Genomic DNA, 18,930 nt, shown 5'->3' with positions numbered 1-18,930 from the left:
TTACCCTTCTGTAAAGTAATTGTCATTAAATCGTAAAATATACTTTTTTATTTCCATGATCAACCTGCATTTAATGACAAATTCAACATAATAATAATAGATCACATTTATAACACGCCTAATGTACACTGTTGGTAATAATGGTGGAATAATTATTTTTACCCCAATTTATTGAATGATTTTGACAATTATTTATTCCTAATAGATCTAGATAATAGTATACATTCTCAGATGTTATTGAATAATATTTGCCAGTGTTTGTTTTGCGTGACCGCTAAAGCATGTGTATGCTACTATGCTAATCAACTATGGGACTTACGTCCTTAAGTCATAACTGACAGTAATGGGGATTAATGCCTCATAAAAGGGCACTAATATAGCACATCGACACGGTTTTGATCCCGGGGGTTCACAGTACCGAGGCCATTGCTTAGCCAATGAATCATGACTGTACGCAGCGGGCGCTAGGGTACGTCGACGCCCCACAAAAACAAAAAAACAAAGAAAATGCAATAAATTTTCAATAATTCATTGCATTCTGCCCCGACCCCCAACATAAATCCTCTATGTGGGCATGCCTTGAACCATAATGCATGGCCCTACTGAGGAATTATGCCAAAATATATCGCTTGATATAATATTTGGAGTGCATTTTAAATGGAGATGATGTGTTTGCATTAAAATTGTATTTAAACATATATTATATGTTGTATTTAAGTTTGGAGGGTTGCACCATGTAATACCCGAAAAGGGCTGTAAACTCCGCTGATAGCTCTCGGTTCTAGACGCTTTGATCAATATGCTTTTATCAATCTGCTCAGATCATCTTCATGACAATGAACAGAACATTACCCAGTGTCAGGGGCGGATCCAGCCGGCGGCAAGGGGGGGGGGGAAGCCCAATTCGTGAGAAAATATTTAGCAGGGGAACTGGCCAGCCGGTGATAAGCGGGGGGAGGGGAGGGGTAAGAGCACTAAACTCCTTTTTTTTCCCAATTCGTGAGAATTTTTTAAATATTTTTTTTTGCCAGGAGGGGGGGGGGGGGCAGGCCCATCGCCCCCCCCCCCCCACTTGGATCCGCGCCTGCCCAGTGTACATAGTATGCAGCAAAACGAAGATTAATCTTGTAATGTATCATGTGTAAGACAGTAGAGATTTACGGTGATGAGGAAATTATTCTCATCTTCTCACAATCTTTGTCAATAATAATAAGGAAATGTCTCACTTTCGGTTATGAGAGACGGGAAGAGCTTACGGTTTATTGTTTTGAAATCGAAAGCAAAATTCGCACAAGATTGCAAAATTCTACTTTCTACTTTCTCTTTTTAATTTTGCTATTGAAGTCTTGATTTCAGCAAGTTTATTTGAATGAAGTACACAACAGCAGCAGTGGTGTATACAGCAGACACATCCCTACCCTTCCCCACCGAATGTAGAAAAAGGAAAGGAAGATAACAAAACAGAGAGTTTGAGAGAGGGAGAGAGAGAGAGAGAGAAGGAGGAGAGATATAGAGTGAGGGAGAGAGAGAGAGAGAGAGAGAGAGAGAGAGAGAGAGAGAGAAGGGAGATGCGGGGCACTCTTCATATTCGATTGCCTTGTCTCTCGCATTTTTATTCACACTGTACGACAGATGCCCCCCCCCCCCCCCCCCCACGTGACCAGCACTAGTCTGTACATCAAGTTAAGATATATACGTATGCAATTTTGTTTTGTTGGTCTCATTGGCTGTCAGTCTCGTTATTGTTGGTAGGCACACATCTGATTTGTATTGTGTTTCTGATGATGATTGCTATACCGCGACAGTTCTTTTTAGTCGCAAAATTGTGGATAATACTAGGATTTAAAAACGTGTACTATGTGAGCGGGTGGGGAGGTTAAAGAAAATAAATATTTATACAGATATTGACATGATATGAGCATGCACAGAGAATTACAAAGCACTTTAAGTATAATGTAATACGTACATGTTTGCATCTTGCGAAAAATAATGATGCATGGAATCTACATTTTAGGGAATAATGAACTATCATTGAAAGTAGATGTTTGCATTTTTCAGCATTTAAAAATTGTTAAATTGTTTCTACAGTATTAATATAAAACTTGATAGTCTATGTAAGCTTAACTTTTGTTTCATTTGTAAGCTGCTTATAATATAGACAGGGAATTGTTTTAATGTATGCACATAGTATGCACAACGTAATTTCATTTTATCTAACATTTTTATTCATAGAATTTGTGATTTTCCCATGGTAGTATGGCACCTTTGCAATAAATTGAACACAACGCCAAGTTCCTGGTTTTTGCTTTCGATTTATGTGTTTCCTGGCTTTTCAACCTATCTGGGGTGTATGGAGGAAGACAGTGGGAGGGTGATGTGAGGGGTAGCCGCGAGTGTTGGTAGGGTAGAGTAGGCCTAACGCTGTGGGTTAGTTTAGGATGGGTGAGGGTGTATTGAGTGGGACTGAGTGGAAGTAGCAGTGTGGGTTACAAGGGTGGGGGTAAGTGGTAGGTGCATGGGTATGGGAGGAGTAGAGAGATGTGGGTTAGTTTGGGATGGGGGTAGGGTGGGTTAGTGTTAGGTAAGTACGTTGGTAGGAGTAGGTGAAAGTGGTTTAAGTTGGGATAAGTGAGGGCGTACATAGTTGCAAATTAAAAAAAAAAAATCGTCTTGTAAGAGAATAACCTGCCCTTCTTGTGTTTTTAAAGTGCAAACTAAACTAAGTTTAGATGCACGCATCTGATAGCATGCAAGGTTGATATAAACATTTCTTCGGAAACTTACAAGACTTTCACGATTCTTCAAAGCTCACACTCTCTCTCACCCACCTTTTCCCTCTCTCTCCTTCTGCACATTCTTTCCATCTGTTCCTCTCCCTATCTCTCCTTTCTTTCTTCTTTCCCCATCTCTCCTTCTCTTTCTAAAATTTCTCTCTCCCCCTCTTCCTCATCTTTTCTCCCGTTTCTCTTAACTTACTCTCAAAGATTTGTTTCTCTTCAGTTTCTGTCTTCACCTCTCTCTGTCTCTCTCTCTCTCTGTCTCTCTCTCATTCTCTCTCCCTCTTTGATTGTCTATTATTTTACAAATACACTTTCTTCTCTGCATCAATATCTCCCTTTTGGCTAATAAACCTTTATACAAAATTAATTAATCAATGGTACTTGCATTTTGAGAGAAACTCATTCTAGATCGTTTAGCAAACCTAAGTTATTTGATCTAGTAAATTCATCAACAAAAAATAACTTGTTAGAAATTACATCCACATGTACTAAGAACAATACCTCTCATCGTTTACATGAGGCTAGACTACAAGTTTACTGATTTTTCAGCCAATATCACACTTTTTGTTTCCAGAAAAAGTCAATTGATGGTAATACTGTATTTCTAACCTATAACATTTAATAGTGTATCATGTGTATGTTTTCTTCGATCTGTAAAGTTTTTATTCTTGTTAAGTACCAGAACTCAATATCATTCTTATCTTTTAGGCCTATAAATATAGTTTTAATTACTAAAGTGTTTTAGCTTAAATCTTCTATTGTTGTGTCCACTTCACATATTTCTCATCAATTGATTACATTAACTTTGTTTGGCTTTGTACAATACGTTATGGTTGTAAATTTGAGGTTTTTTGTATAGTTTTTTTAAAATTTATTTATATATCTATTTTTTAACTTTTTAATTTTATTTATATTTTCTTTTATTATTATTTTTATCAACACGGCCCTGATTTAAACCAGTCTTTGAACTGTGTCTGGCTTTTACCCTGTATGAATTCAATAAACTCAACTGAACTCATCCTAACCGTCACTGCATGAATTAGAATGAATAAAGAAATATGAATTCAAATAGAAGTATAAACACCACCAGATTGTCCATGTGTCTGTTTGCAAATAATGATTTAATTGTTTTTATCGATTTCAATATGATATAATCAACAACTCTCACAATTATATTCATAGCTGTACATTGATCATAAATCTCTGTGAACATTTGAAAATAATTTACAGGAAAGCATTATTTATTATGAAGACTGGCAAAAGATGACACGTGACATGTATGTCATCTAAGTCAAAAGGAGAAGACTGAATAAATAATGTGAGAATATTCTCACAAAAATAATACAACATAAACATGTAACCTCTCTTAAAGATTACTGTCTGAAAAATGAATCTATATTCATCGCTATTTCAAATTAACAAAATTCACCCCCATTTCCCAACCCTCCAAACAAAGAAACTTCAGTCCTGCCTATACATGGATATGAAGCTAGTAAAATCACTACATTTCCTGGATGTACATGTATGCTTTGTGAATAGCACTGAATATGGTAATTCCTTGTGAACAGTTTTGGATTCTCTTAACTAGTTTGAATATATCACAAATAATTATAATACTGTCAAAATTGAGAACCAAAGCTGTGACGTCATAAAATATATTTTTAGAATTTTTCAATTTTTTTCGTCATTTTCCCGAAAGAGCATCAAAAATAATGTCCAAATGTCAAAAACCAATTTAATATGTTAAGTATTGGCTGAGATATGACCATCTGAATAAATATATTTCCTATAGGAACTCAGTGTTATATGCTCTGGCTCCTAACCATTAGAAGCCAGAGCATATTCAATTGGTTTTTCGACATTTGGACGTTATTTTTGATGCTCTTTCGGAAAATGAAGAAAAAATTGAGATATTCTTAAAACAGATTTTTTGATGACGTCACACTTCACCACTCTATAAATGTACATGGTAAAACTTGACGTTGATAGCTTAGCAAATTCAAGTGGCATATAAAACTGTAGCTCTTTGACAAAGGACCACGTTTGGCCAATCACATCAACATCTACCTTATAACTGTTTAGGAACCAGTATTCCAATCACCAAAAATAATTAAAAGAAATAATGATGTTAAGCTAGATTGTATAAGATCAACCTCGTAAAACTTGCACTCCTATTATAATGGTTAACAGTTAAAGACCCAGTCGGAAGTGAAAAATGAAATAAATTAGGACAAATCAATTTTCACATACTTCAGAAATTACAAAAGGGTATGGATAATTTATTTGTTAACTGTATACCTTTGTATAAGTATATGTTGAATCGCCATGGCAACACGGAACCCCTAACATCAAGAGCAGCATGTTTTGCTGATTGGTGCACTGAAAGAGAGTAATGCCTCAGTAACACCTTTGCGTATTTAGCTTGCGTATTTCACACAAAGGTCAGGTAATGCTACCACACAACCCAATGCGATGACCCAATGATTAAAAATATGCCTAAAAAGCCCACTAATTTACCGCTGCATATCTGATCAAAGCTCAAATGTGAGATTTAAAGATGCATTTCCGCAGATGCTAAAGATTTTAACAACCTGTTTCATTGCACAATCATTACATACATTGTACCTTTTGCATTGTGCTTGATAAATAAACTTTAACAAAAAGTCATGATGAATCTTCACCTAACATCATAATGAAGTAAATAAATCGTTTTTAATGATGCTAGGAGAATTACAAGATGAACATTCGTGACCTTTTCAGCTTTCAGTAGTTTAGGGGAGAAGGGGGGGGGGGGGGGGGGGAGAGGAGGAAAAGAGGGGTGAGGGGTGGGGGAAAGGGAGTACAGAAGTAGAAAGGCATTTTTTTTTAACTTTACATTCCCAACATAATGACTGTTTACTGCTGTTCAAAATGGCTACTTTTGATAATACTGTTCTTAATAACAGGAAAAAACACAGAAAGCAGCCACAAAACAGAAAAACCAAGCTCACAGTGACATCAGTGTCTCAAAGACTTTTCAGTCTCTTTCTTCAATGCCTCAGTTTTTGTTTCAAACTGTTTTCTAATGAGTGTTGACCCAATTTGTCTTTCAGGCTTGGGGCAGTGCTCACCCTGAGATCCCATCACCCTTACACAATAATGTATACTACGTACAGCTATTGGCATTGATGTGCTTGACATAGTTCATTGGAATGGCCAGACCATATCGTGCAAAACCAGAAAAGGCATGAAACTTTTGCTCTTTGTTAATAATGGCTACTTTCGTAGCAAGAAACTAATTCGAATAGCAAAAGTAGTTTTGTGAGTTCATTAGCATGGAAATCTTGCCAATCTGAACCAAATTTCTTTCATTCAAAAGTTTGTGATACTCACTGCTGTCTCCAGAAAGAAACATGAACATCAGGGGTGATAGTGAGCACTAAAAAAAAGGTTGTTTTTTTTCCCTCAACCCCGCCCCCCTTGAGTAAAAAAACATCCCCCCCCCCCCCCCCTTTAGATTGAGAAAAATTGGGAAATAATAGGGAAAAAAAGGGAAAAATTGAGAAAATAAGGGAAAAATCTGGATAAAATCTGGAAGGAAAAAAAAATCGGGTAAAAGAAAGAAAAAGAAATCAGTGAAAAAAATAAATGAATTGGGAAACCAATTTAAATCAGGTTTTTATCAGGCCTGCTATATTGACACTAACAGGAATGTTAGGCAACCTGGGAGAAGTTTAAATTATTGTACAGAAATTGTTGGTTTGAGATAAAGATCATGTGCTCAATCTTGTTATTGAAAACAAGTCAGAACAAGCAGGCCATCACTGGTCCAATCATGAACTCTTTTTCCACCATGGATCAAAACAATGGAAGGCCTCATTGTACCGAGTATATCATACAGTCAACAACTAAATTATTTGTAACCTTACCAAGTCTTCTAATTTTTTAGGTATATGAAAAAATGATTTGTTCCGATTCACATTTCTTGAGAATTTGACATATTGATGCTCAGATCTAAAACTATTCAACAGAGGCCCTCATTCAACCAGTCCACCTTTCTTTTTTGAGTTACGAAACACACAAAAAACATGAATTTACAAGGGGTATGAATAATTCAGTTGGAAACTGTACTTTAAGTGTAACAAAGGTCGAGCGTGGCAGACCATCTTTCGTTCCGATGATCAACGGAAGCAAGTAAAGAGTTAGTGCAAATATTTCAAAATATCACAACTATAATGAAGGAATGCATTACTCTGGTGTCTCATGAAGCACAAGAACTAGATATCATGTGACACATCATGGCATATCAAAGCTTTGCACCATTCACTATCCATCCATGGCTGGCAGAAGAGCGTGTATCAAGTAAATAGGCTATTGAGTGGAGCGGAGTCACCCCCCTCTGTATCAGCCTGTGTCTTCATCCACCCAGCCTACAATCTTGCCTTCCCAACCAGGGAGTATGTCATCATCATTGATCACCTGACAAATAAAGGAAAGATGAGATTGTCATTAGCAAGGGACATGTTCATAGGTAGCCATAATTTTTTCAATTTTCATTTATTTTTCAATTTCATTTCGTTTTATTAAATCATTTAAAATAAAAAACAGTATACAAATCATGCGTGTATGAACATATAAAGCCAAGGCTTGATTACTGGGGCCCCCACTACATAAAGAAATATACATAGCATAAACATGAAATTACAAACGAACTTAAATGTTGAAAAAAAAAATTAAAACATTAAGCACTAAACTAAAGGTAAAGGGAGATAGGAAAAGGCGAAATAATCTTATCACATCTTGGGCAAATCAGTTGCAAGAAGTAACTCTTCATGAAGTTTGACAAATTTATCTACTTGTACTTTACAACTTTACAAGAAGCATATACAAACTTAAAGTGTCACGGATGCAAAGTGGTCATGTGTTAGGAAAGAATATAAAAGTTACTAAAATAGCCTTTTGGGTCTCATCATACATGTAATTCATTTATCTCGGGGAATGTAATAAATATAGTCAAAACACTACTCTAAAACTTAACGCCTAAAAAGGGTTTGAATGGTTGTGTCTCCCTTGTCACGTGACATTATTACTTTGTTTATCATCATTACATAGTATATTTATTCCTCTTTGAAATTATACCATATTTGTTATGATTTTGTAGCCGTGGAATGAGCCGAGTAGTACATCAGAATAAGGGGCAGGGTCAAAGGGGGAAAGTAGTAAAATTCACTAGTATAAAAATGATGCATGCACAAGATTTCATTATACGATCTATCCACACTCGAGTTGGGGCTGTGTGTATCTATCCCACAAAGCCGTTAAGCTGAGTGCAATAGATACACACATCATCAACGAGGGCGGATAGATCGTATAATGAGCGAATGAAAACATGCATCATTTGATTGATACTACAAAACTCCAAGATCCTTGCTATTTGATGTAAAAAATTTCATTCAAGATTGTTTTGTGACAGTATGGCTGACAAATAAATTTTAAGTTTAATAGGCTTAATTATATAAGCGCACTTACCTATATACCTATTTACACTTAGTGCAGCGCAAGAATATAGAATAGGCCCATGCATACATAGTATAAGCACTCTAACCTCTATGCACACTACTGCGCATCATGTACGCATTGAAGAAACGTGTGATAGTTACGTGTGTTACGTTCTGAACTTCGCTTCCGATTTATTCTAAACTCATCAACTGGAAACTATTGTAAATAAATCACACATAACCGCGCACGACCAATCATTTGATTAGGATCTGGGAATGAGTTGTATAATAAGCACTGGCGTTGTTCTGCAGTGCCCTACACAGCAGCCCTACACTATTCAACGAAAAAAGAATGCACAGCCTTAAAAAAGCAGTGTATTTTGCAATTTTTGACTTTCGGCCTCAGCCCTTATTTTGGTGAATCGTACATTCCTTGACTAAAAAATCATAACAAACGGGGTATTATTTTGAAAAGGAATAAACACTCGTACTAATAACATTTAACATAGCTATGATTATGCCATATCAAGAGAGATATAACCAATCAAACTTGAAATTCCAAACATTATTTGAGGGGTTTACTTTGTTCAAATCATAAAACCTGGGACCTGTTTCATAAAACTTGTTATCAAGAACGAATGTTAACTTTGTATTACAGATTAGCTCTCAGCGAATCAAATGCCATAATTTCAGTATATTAGTTATGACAGCTATTGTAACTTGTAAACAAGTGTCTTGGAATGAAGAGGTGTTGCATCGAGCTCAAGAAAGCGGGTGCAGATTCAAACGATTAGAGATTAGAGGCTTGGACACATAATGCGGCATGAGGGCTTGATGCGCAGAGTCATAGAATGTCGTATTCATGGAAAGAAGAAGAGGGGAAGATCTCGTAAAGGCTTTCTAGATGATGTAACCACAGAATGTGGAGCAACAGGGTATGAAACGATGAAACGGATGGCTCAAGACCGAGGACACTTGATATAGAATTTTGAATGGGTCACTGAACCTGTCATAAACTGACAGATCACTATTGATGATGAAACAAGTTTGATAAAACGAGGCTCTGATTAGGCTTACCTCTTCTTTTACTGTTCCAAACTCAGGATCTAACGCCTTGAAGTGAAATCTGTACGCCCCTTCTCGGTCAAAGATCTGCTTGAAGTCTGCTAGCGTCACTTCCCCTAACCTGAAATATCAAAGGAAGAATAATAATGAAAAACCATATTGGTTATTTCTATAGCGCACATATCCGCCATGCAAGGTGCTCCAGGCCCTCCAATAATAGCCAGACTACCGATTTCGGTGCTCACGGCATTCAATGAAATCCTTCCTACCGGTGCCCATTTCACACCTGGGTGGAGAGTGGCAAATGTAGATTAATGTCTTGCCAAAGGACATTAGCGCCGTGGTGGGACTCGAATCTCTAATCATGTGATCCACAGTCGGGGGGACATATCCACTGGACCTCAACACCTCTACATGACAACAAGAGTATCAATCTACATTTGCCACTCCATATCCACGAGAGAAATGTGGACCTGGTATGATGACAAAGCCTTTGTGTTTAATTGGCATATACCCTCACAGTGACCATATGGTAGGAATACTCCCCAATGGAGTGGAGATGGTGCACATTTCCAATTTTCAATTTCAATTTATTCATGTATCTAACAAAACATTACAAATCAATTATAAGCATTTAAAACATATATAAGAAATACATGTTGGAAATGGAGGGGTCCACTAAAAAGCAATAAACTTCTGTGACATTCTGTGTGAATGAATTTGATGATCAGGTTAATGATATTTGTTAAGTGCTTATGAGATGGTTTTTCATATTAAGCGCTATATAAATGCAGGTTAGTGTCATTTTTCCAACATGTATTTGCTGTTGATCTGCTCTGGGCCTGGTTTCATAAAAATGATTTCATGAAAACGGTTTCATAAAACCTCTTAGCCAGAACAAATGCTTCTCTGTGACCTCTGTGACAATTTAGCTCTCAGCCAATCAAAAGCAAGTATTTAAATAACAGTTATAGTAACCAAATTTGGTTGAGTTATCACACTAGAAATTATTCTTCTTGGGTACATTTAGCTTAATAGCCAAATGAAATGGCACAAAAACACGCGTCCGGAAAGCAAAATGCATACTTCTTATCATTTTATGATTTTATATGGAGCTAGTAAATGCATATACCATCTCGATGTTGATGAGGCTTAATGTTAGCTAAACTTTAATTCTGATATGTCAAAAAAGAACTTTCAATCACCAAACAGTACTAACTATTTTGCCTCGTCCTTTCCTCTTTTTTGTGCCACTATATTTTGTGAAGCCGACTTACCTCTTCGGTATAGATGACATGAAAGGCGTGACGGTTCTCTCAGTGAAATATAAAACCTTAGTACATGGCTGGGATAAGTTATTATTGGCTGGGCTCAATCTGTCTAAACCTAAAGGAAAGGAAAGACAATTTAAAGATACCAGTCATAAAATTGATTCAGTGAAAGATATTGCAATATGGTGGAACCGTCTTAGAAAACCAAACTGTTGCTACAAAAAAAAGATTGTGTCCCATTTCTTTTATTTATTTATTTATTTATTTATTCCGTTTTATTTTAACAGGGTAGCCCCGTCAGTATTCAAAGTACTGTTTTCCAGGGGGCCCTGTACATAAATGAACATATATGAAGAAACAAACTACTTGAACAATATAAACATCATGGAAAACATCAATACATAGCAACATATAACTTTATATATGTAAATACATATATACAAAAGTAGGTTTCAGATTAAGAACCTCATTTTCTTGGTCAAAATAACAATTTTAAAAGACAGCACAAGAATTTAATTATGAACTCCCGCACGATTTAAGGAATATCACTTTGTTGGGTAAACTTATGTTTTGAATACAGTGATGTTCTAGCATTATTTACTAAGCAATGTACTAATTATTATCATTACTATATTATATTATATATTATAATTGTAAAACCATGTAATACCGAATTTTTTCAGCAACTTTTTCTTATTTTTTATTGTTACAATTTGTTATGGTTAAGGAAATCGTACTGCATATCTGTTCCTAATTACAAGACCATTCATTCAAGCAATTTGATGTTTATATTATAATATAAATATCTGATTACTTTGTAAAACAGACAATATTAGCCTTGAGCTGCATGATTTTGTTTAATAAACCAATTCAATTATAGTTACAATTACCATAAATTTTCAGACAACCAATATTCAACATCATCTTTTGTATCATCTAAGCCAAAAAGAGACTCACTTGTGAGGGATTCTTTGTGATCACCGAGAGTATCATCAGACGGTGATGACCTGGTCTGATTGTACCTCCTGATGGCGCTCTCCGTTGAGCTAGACTCACTGATTGGACGAGAGTTGTGGTAGTGAGAGTCCTGCAGCTGATCCATGATAGATACTATACCCTGTGAGGTTAAGCAATCAAAGGAGATGGCATGTGATCATCCATTGCATTGAACTGAATATGGCTCAATAGAGCTGAACTGAATAGAGCTGAACTGAATAGAGCTGAACTGAACTCAATAGAGCTGTACTGAACTCAATAGAGCTGAACTGAACTCAATAGAGCTGAACTGAACTCAATAGAGCTGAACTGAACTCAATAGAGCTGAACTGAACTCAATAGAGCTGAACTAAACTGAACTGCACTGAACTGGACTGAACTGAATAGACCGGTTTATTAACATATTCAAATTTATAGATGTTTCTTACCTGGGGACCTATTGACGTAGTTAGTCCATTAACCTGTTATAAATGAATGAACTACAATATTTGGAATCCAGTCTGCATATAATATTACTTGTTCCTATGTTGGCCATGTCTCTGGGAAGCTTTTAGGTTCTCAAGAACAACCTTTGTTGCATCAAATTTGAATATGTAAGTAAAACGGTCTATTGAACTGAATTAATTTGAACTTAGCTGACATCACTGATGAAGCCGGTATTTTTCAATGTCGGAATATGACCTTCACTATCTCCTCCTCCTCCTCCTCATCAATCACCACCATAACACCAACACAACTATTGTTATCATCAGCCATCGTTGCAATCATTGTCGATACCATTTCATCAATATCATCATCATCATCATCATCATCATCATCATCATCACCATCACCATCAACAACAACAACAACAACTATTGTTATCATCGTTGCAATCATTGTCAATACCAAATCACTAAATCAATATCACTATTATCAAAAACAAATGATCATCAAGACACCTACCTGTTCTAAGGAATCTAGAAGATGATGGCTAGGATCGTGGCTACTAATATTACTACGAAGACTTCTTAGAGTACTGCGAATTGTCTGCATATCCTCCGACCCCTGTAAAGGCACATACAGAACCCAGGTCAATATACTGCTACATTAGTAGATGCATTGAGAACACATAGAGTAGATGAAGAGAAAGGGGAAGATAGATAAAGAGAGGGGGGAAGGAAGAAAGAGAGAGAGAGAGAGAAAGAGAGGCGAACAGAGAGAGAGAGAGAGAGAGAAGGAGCGATGAAGAGAGAGGGGGGGGGGGAGTAGGAAGGAAGAAAGGTGGGGGGAGGGAGGAAAAAGAAAGAGAGACAGAGAGAGATGGAAAGGAAATAAACAGAAGTAAAGGAAAGACAGGCGAGAGGAAAGGAGGGAGATAGAAAGGAAGGAGAGAGAGAGAGAGAGAGAGAGAGAGAGAGAGAGGGGGAAGCAGAAATAGAGAGGGGAAAGAGAGTGAGAGAGAGAGAGGGGCGAAGGAGAAAGTTGAAGTAAGATGAGATGATGATAGTTACCTCTCCAAGTGATGATGGTCTATCTGGATTGTGAAGGTGACCTTCAAGCTTGCCTAGTTTCCTATCGTGTGCTGATATGTGTGCTGCTAGATTGGCCTGCAGAAAAAAAGGAAAAAAAGAGGAAGTATGAAAATTGGATGAAAGTTTTTGTTCATATGTGAAATCAGTATTCTGCAACATGATATAAATTGTTTACCAGACATAATACCCTCCTGGCTATCATGAGATGATAATAATAATAATAATATTCAGCTCTTATATATAGCGCTTAATACATCTCGGACGTCTCTAAACGCTTTACAGAAATACTATTACCCCGGTCATTGGATTCAGTGCTTGCCCTCACACAATGTGTGCACAATCTTTACTCCCTGGGGAGCATTCCAGTATACTTTTTGTTGTACTCCTTTTCTGGTTCAAATGTAATTATTTACGAATGTACAATCTGATGTTTTATTGATGTTCGAGACTAAAATGATTTTGAATTGAATAGACTTGTCTCTACATACCTCTGCTATTCCGACTGTACTAAGTCTATGACTAAGTTCCTGTATCTGGGATTCTAGCTCCATATTAGAGCCTCCTGATTCCTCTAGTCTGTTCTGGAGCTGAGTCTGGGTTCACAAAAATACAAAATACAAAATAAAGAACAATCAAATAAAACAAGAAATTTAATTTGTCATTGAAACGAAAAAGGTACAGTGTAGGATGTTATTAATTCTGGTGGACGCTACTCTTGATAAGAATTGTCACAGCAACAACATATCAAATTTTGGAAGAAAATCGATCAATATTAACAGAGATACATTCAATTTTCAATAAATATTCAAAACGCCTAATAATGCACACAATTATTTTTTTGATTTGATTTTTTGATTTTGATTTGAATTATCGGTTTCTGCATCATTTTTCTTTTTTTTCATCATACATTTTCATGAACATAATATGCTTTGATTCAATATTTTAAGTGTATATAATATTATACAGATAATAAACAAAATCAAACAAATATATTGAATGCATAATTAGAACCCAAATTGCTATCAGTAGTTACCTTGAATGAGTTGAGCTGGAGCATTTGATAAGCAAGGCTTTCAATCTCTTCTTCTTTCCCAGACTTACTTCAAGTATTCAATTAAATCTTCCTCTCATTTTTTATATTACATACACTATGAACATGGCGGACAAAGAAAGAGGACACAATATACAGTTCCTCATTCTACCCTCAACAATTGCTGTGGTAGACGAAGGAACATCCCTTCACTGCTATTATGTAAAAATGTTTAGAACAGGTGTCACATGCATATTCACCTGTTCTACACATTTTTACATAATAGCAGTGAAGGGATGTTCTTTTGTCTACCACAGCAATTGTTGAGGGTAGATTGAGGAACTGTATATGTTGTACTCTTCCTTTGTCTGTCATGTTCATAGTGATAGAACCCAAATTGCTATCAGATAATTACCTTGAATGAGTTGAGCTGTAGCATTTGATGGGTCAGACTTTCAATTTGTTCTTGCTGTTGACCGAGAAGTTTATCTTTCTGACCAAGCTGTCTACTGATGTCACTCGCTTGACGATCCTTCTCTTCAAAATTTCTCTTCAACTCCGACTATCAAATCAAAATCAAAATCAAAAGATCCATATCAGATAAAAGGAAAGATAGCAAATTCAAGATTAAAGAGAAGGTTGCATTCTGGGAAGAGGTGAAAAATAATTTGTGAGCGTTATCATTGTTATTAACCGGGATGGAAGAACATCACATAAAACGTGTTCCCTGAAAAGCATGGCTCTTGAAATGCCTTCATATTCTAAATATGGCATGTAACATCGTAAAAATCAGGGCGGATTTTTAAGCCATGTGTTTGTGTAGTCCCATATACATCCTTCTGTGTACAGTGCTTGTAACTTTACCCAGACTTGGCCAAATTTCTTATCATTTTGATGATTCCAGAACCTTGCAAAACACACAAATACTTATATGCTAGATGATCAACCTTTTCTGATTGATTCCACAATGTTTCTTTCACGAAGCAATCACATTATCAGAACTCAACTTTATCTTTAAGATCAAAAGATGGCATCAATAGATTGAAAGTGAATATTCAGAGACGGCTTGCTCTCAAAGGCATTGGCATTTTGTTGTTGTTGTTGTTGTGATCTCACTTTGCATACTTAATAATGAATGATGCAAGATAATTACTTGACATTATCATGCAATTATAACTGAACTTCACTAAATTAATAACATAATATATTGCGGCTTCCATAAAATTTGCTTGAACTGACAAATACCATTTTAAAATAAAATTAGTGCTTAATACCTAAACAGGTTGACACACACAACTTTTCTTGAGATACTCAGAAAGCTGAAAGTACTTATAGATACTTATAGTAGATATAGAGTTGAAAACCTGTCTATTACTGATTGGGCCAGAGCAAAATTACTTCACTTCATATTTCAGATGTATAAGTCCTGTGATTGTGAAGTGCGTAGTCTTACAATAAAGACCCTGTTTTACACATCATGAGTTCCAAGAATGAATGCCTCCAAACGTATGAATATACACATGGACTCATGGAAGTCAACTTACATTTTCAGCTTCTAAATTCTGTTGCGTGAACCCCATCTTCAGACTATCGGCCTTCATCTGAAGGATGGCGTTGTCCTGCTCAGTCAACCGTGACTGTAGCCCCGCCTTGGTACCCTGGAGATTACGACAATCTTGCTTGACCTTTGACAGCTCGTTACGAAGTTGATTGCACTCATATTGCTGCTGGTTTAATCTCGCTTGCAATACGACCTTAAAGAAAGAGGGAAAGTGAGAGGGGGGAGTTACTTTGTAAGTAAGTTGAAAGCACTCATATTGCTGCTGGTTTAATCTCGCTTGCAATACGACCTTAAAGAAAGAGGGAAAGTGAGAGGGGGGAGTTACTTTGTAAGTAAGTTGAAAGCACTCATATTGCTGCTGGTTTAATCTCGCTTGCAATACGACCTTAAAGAAAGAGGGAAAGTGAGAGGGGGGAGTTACTTTGTAAGTAAGTTGAAAGCACTCATATTGCTGCTGGTTTAATCTAGCTTGCAATACGACCTTAAAGAAAGAGGGAAAGTGAGAGGGGGGAGTTACTTTGTAAGTAAGTTGAAAGCACTCATATTGCTGCTGGTTTAATCTCGCTTGCAATACGACCTTAAAGAAAGAGGGAAAGTGAGAGGGGGGAGTTACTTTGTAAGTAAGTTGAAAGCACTCATATTGCTGCTGGTTTAATCTCGCTTGCAATACGACCTTAAAGAAAGAGGGAAAGTGAGAGGGGGGAGTTACTTGGTAAGTAATTTGAAAGCACTCATATTGCTGCTGGTTTAATCTAGCTTGCAATACGACCTTAAAGAAAGAGGGAAAGTGAGAGGGGGGAGTTACTTTGTAAGTAAGTTGAAAGCACTCATATTGCTGCTGGTTTAATCTAGCTTGCAATACGACCTTAAAGAAAGAGGGAAAGTGAGAGGGGGGAGTTACTTTGTAAGTAAGTTGAAAGCACTCATATTGCTGCTGGTTTAATCTAGCTTGCAATACGACCTTAAAGAAAGAGATAAAGTGAGAGGGGAGGGGAACTTTGTAAGTAAGTTGAAAGCACTTTTAGTTAGTGCTGCTGGTTGAGTCTCGTTTACCTAAGAGAAGCATCATGAAAATTGGGTCACGGTAAAAAGAGTTTACCAAGTTCTAATAATAATAATAATAATAATACATATGATTTATAAGGCGCCAAATCCACTTGACAGTCAAATGCTCAAGGCGCAGCTTGTGCAAAAGATGAAATACATACATGATACATTTATACAAAGTGCGATAGGAAAGGTACAGACATGAAAGGTAATGGTAATCAATTATAAGCTAAATTAAACAGATATTTCTTAAGATTGTTTTTTAACACCTCAGCAGAACTGCTATTCTTAACCCATTGAGGGAGAGTATTCCATAACGAAGGCCCAGCATGAGCGAAGGTTCGTTCCCCCCACTTTGTTTTAACCCTAGGAGTAACAAGTAAGCCAGAGTTTTGAGAACGTAGCTGTCTAGAAGGAAAGTAATGCTTAATCAAGCCGATGTTATACTGCGGAGCAGAGCCATGTATACAGTGAAATAATAGCAAAATAATCTTGAAAACAACACGTTTTTCTACGGGCAACCAATGGAGTGATTTGAGGACTGGTGTGATGTGACTGTACTTGTTGGACAGGGTCACGACACGAGCAGCAGCATTCTGTAATCTTTGTAATTTTGCGAGTAGGTTGTGAGGCGAACTAAACAAAAGGCCATTACCAAAATCCAAGCGAGAAGAAATCAAAGCATGAGTAATTTTCTCGGTGGCACCACGGTTAAGATATTTACGAATAAAACCCAAATTGCGTAACTGATAACGTACTGATTTTGAGACATATTGAATTTGAGTAGACATTTTCATGTTTGAGTCGAGAAACACACCAAGGTTGCGACATACATTAGATAGGGTAATTTCATGTCCAGCAAGAGTAATTGAAGTGATGGAAGAAATCTTCTCTAACTGAGTCTCAGAACCATACATTATAAATTCGCATTTGGCGAGATTTAATTTCAGTGAATGTGAGTTTAACCAATTATGAACATCTTGTACACAAGTCTCAATGTTATGGATAGCGCTGGCTGCATTGCTCTGATTGGGTTTGAAAGAAGTATATATTTGAATATCATCAGCATAAACATGATAAGAGAGAGAATGGCGATGAAAAATACTCTTCAAACCCGTTAAATATAACGAAAAAAGCGTGGGCCCGCCCACAGAGCCTTGTGGAACTCCGCATGTAAGTGGTACAAAATCTGAAAGGTAGCCGTTTATCAAGACAGCTTGAGAATGGCATGACAGGTATGATTTAAACCATTCCAGGGCTTGACCTTTAATACCGAGTGACATGAGGGTATTCACCAGAACAGTGTGGTTAACAGTGTCAAAGGCGGAAGACAAATCAAGGAGTACCATAGCAGTTACTTTTCCGCCATCCATCTCCTGGAGTATAAAGTTGGATACATTAACAAGGAGGGTTTCTACACTGTGGTGGGGACGGTATGCAGATTGAAATGGGTCAAGGAGGTCATTATCGAGACAGAAATCATTTAATCTAGAGAACACCACCCTCTCAAGTATTTTGAATAAAAACGGGAGATTAGAAACTGGACGGTAATTACTTAGTAATTCAGAATCAAGATTGGGTTTCTTCAGTAAAGGAAGAATGTGTGCCGTTTTAAGAACAGAAGGTACGCATGCCTGAACAATACTTAAGTTGACAATCTGTGAGATAACAGATGCAAATGAAGAGGAGCAATCCTTAATGAGAACAGTATAGACAGGGTCTAGTTTACACGACTTAGCTGGCAATCTATGAAGCAGAACTGAATAAATCTTTGAGCCAGCAACTGTTAAACAGAAAGGCTTATAGTAGTAGTATGTGATACACAGGGCTCAAACTTAACGGGATCCAAAAGAAAGAACCCCAAAATGTCCAAATTAAAGAGGGGCCTAGCCTGCACTGTTTTAACCGAATCCCTAGTTTTAACCGTGAAGTGAGTGTGGACCCCTCTGGTATCTTTTTTATTACAAAATTTAAATTGACATAGCTTTCAGAAACATTGATCACATTAATCAAGATTTCTAGTGAAAAAAAAAAATGAATTGCATCTATCATTATTTGTTACAACGATAAATGAATTAAAGAAATTCAATTCATTAATATTTACATTTTATCTGCATTACTTTCCATAATGCAGATATAATTTCAGTAATGCAATAACAAACATAATTACAAAGCAAAGGTAAATACAA

General features: G+C 36.6%; 1 protein-coding gene across 4 annotated transcripts in view; it reads right to left on the bottom strand.

The window, feature by feature from the left end:
- Window positions 1–6,441: 6,441 nt before the first annotated feature.
- The window catches only part of LOC100893354 (dixin), a 46,476-nt gene continuing 33,987 nt past the window's right edge, over window positions 6,442–18,930 (bottom strand). For all 4 annotated transcript variants that reach the window (XM_030978377.1, XM_030978376.1, XM_030978379.1 and 1 more), the window contains 9 exons: window positions 15,678–15,887; window positions 14,549–14,695; window positions 13,592–13,696; window positions 13,083–13,178; window positions 12,535–12,636; window positions 11,551–11,710; window positions 10,600–10,708; window positions 9,335–9,443; window positions 6,442–7,238 (listed from right to left, as the gene is read on the bottom strand). In XM_030978377.1, coding sequence (XP_030834237.1) covers window positions 7,164–7,238; window positions 9,335–9,443; window positions 10,600–10,708; window positions 11,551–11,710; window positions 12,535–12,636; window positions 13,083–13,178; window positions 13,592–13,696; window positions 14,549–14,695; window positions 15,678–15,887 — 1,113 coding nt within the window. In that variant the 3' untranslated portion in view covers window positions 6,442–7,163. The remainder of the gene's footprint in view (window positions 7,239–9,334; window positions 9,444–10,599; window positions 10,709–11,550; window positions 11,711–12,534; window positions 12,637–13,082; window positions 13,179–13,591; window positions 13,697–14,548; window positions 14,696–15,677; window positions 15,888–18,930) is intronic.

This window comes from Strongylocentrotus purpuratus, unplaced genomic scaffold, assembly GCF_000002235.5.
Source record: "Strongylocentrotus purpuratus isolate Spur 01 unplaced genomic scaffold, Spur_5.0 spur5_scaffold_1, whole genome shotgun sequence".
In the NCBI taxonomy this organism is placed as follows: Eukaryota; Metazoa; Echinodermata; class Echinoidea; order Camarodonta; family Strongylocentrotidae; genus Strongylocentrotus; species Strongylocentrotus purpuratus.
The sequence above is the reverse complement of the archived record's forward strand: the minus strand, read 5'-3'. Positions and strand labels throughout refer to the sequence as shown.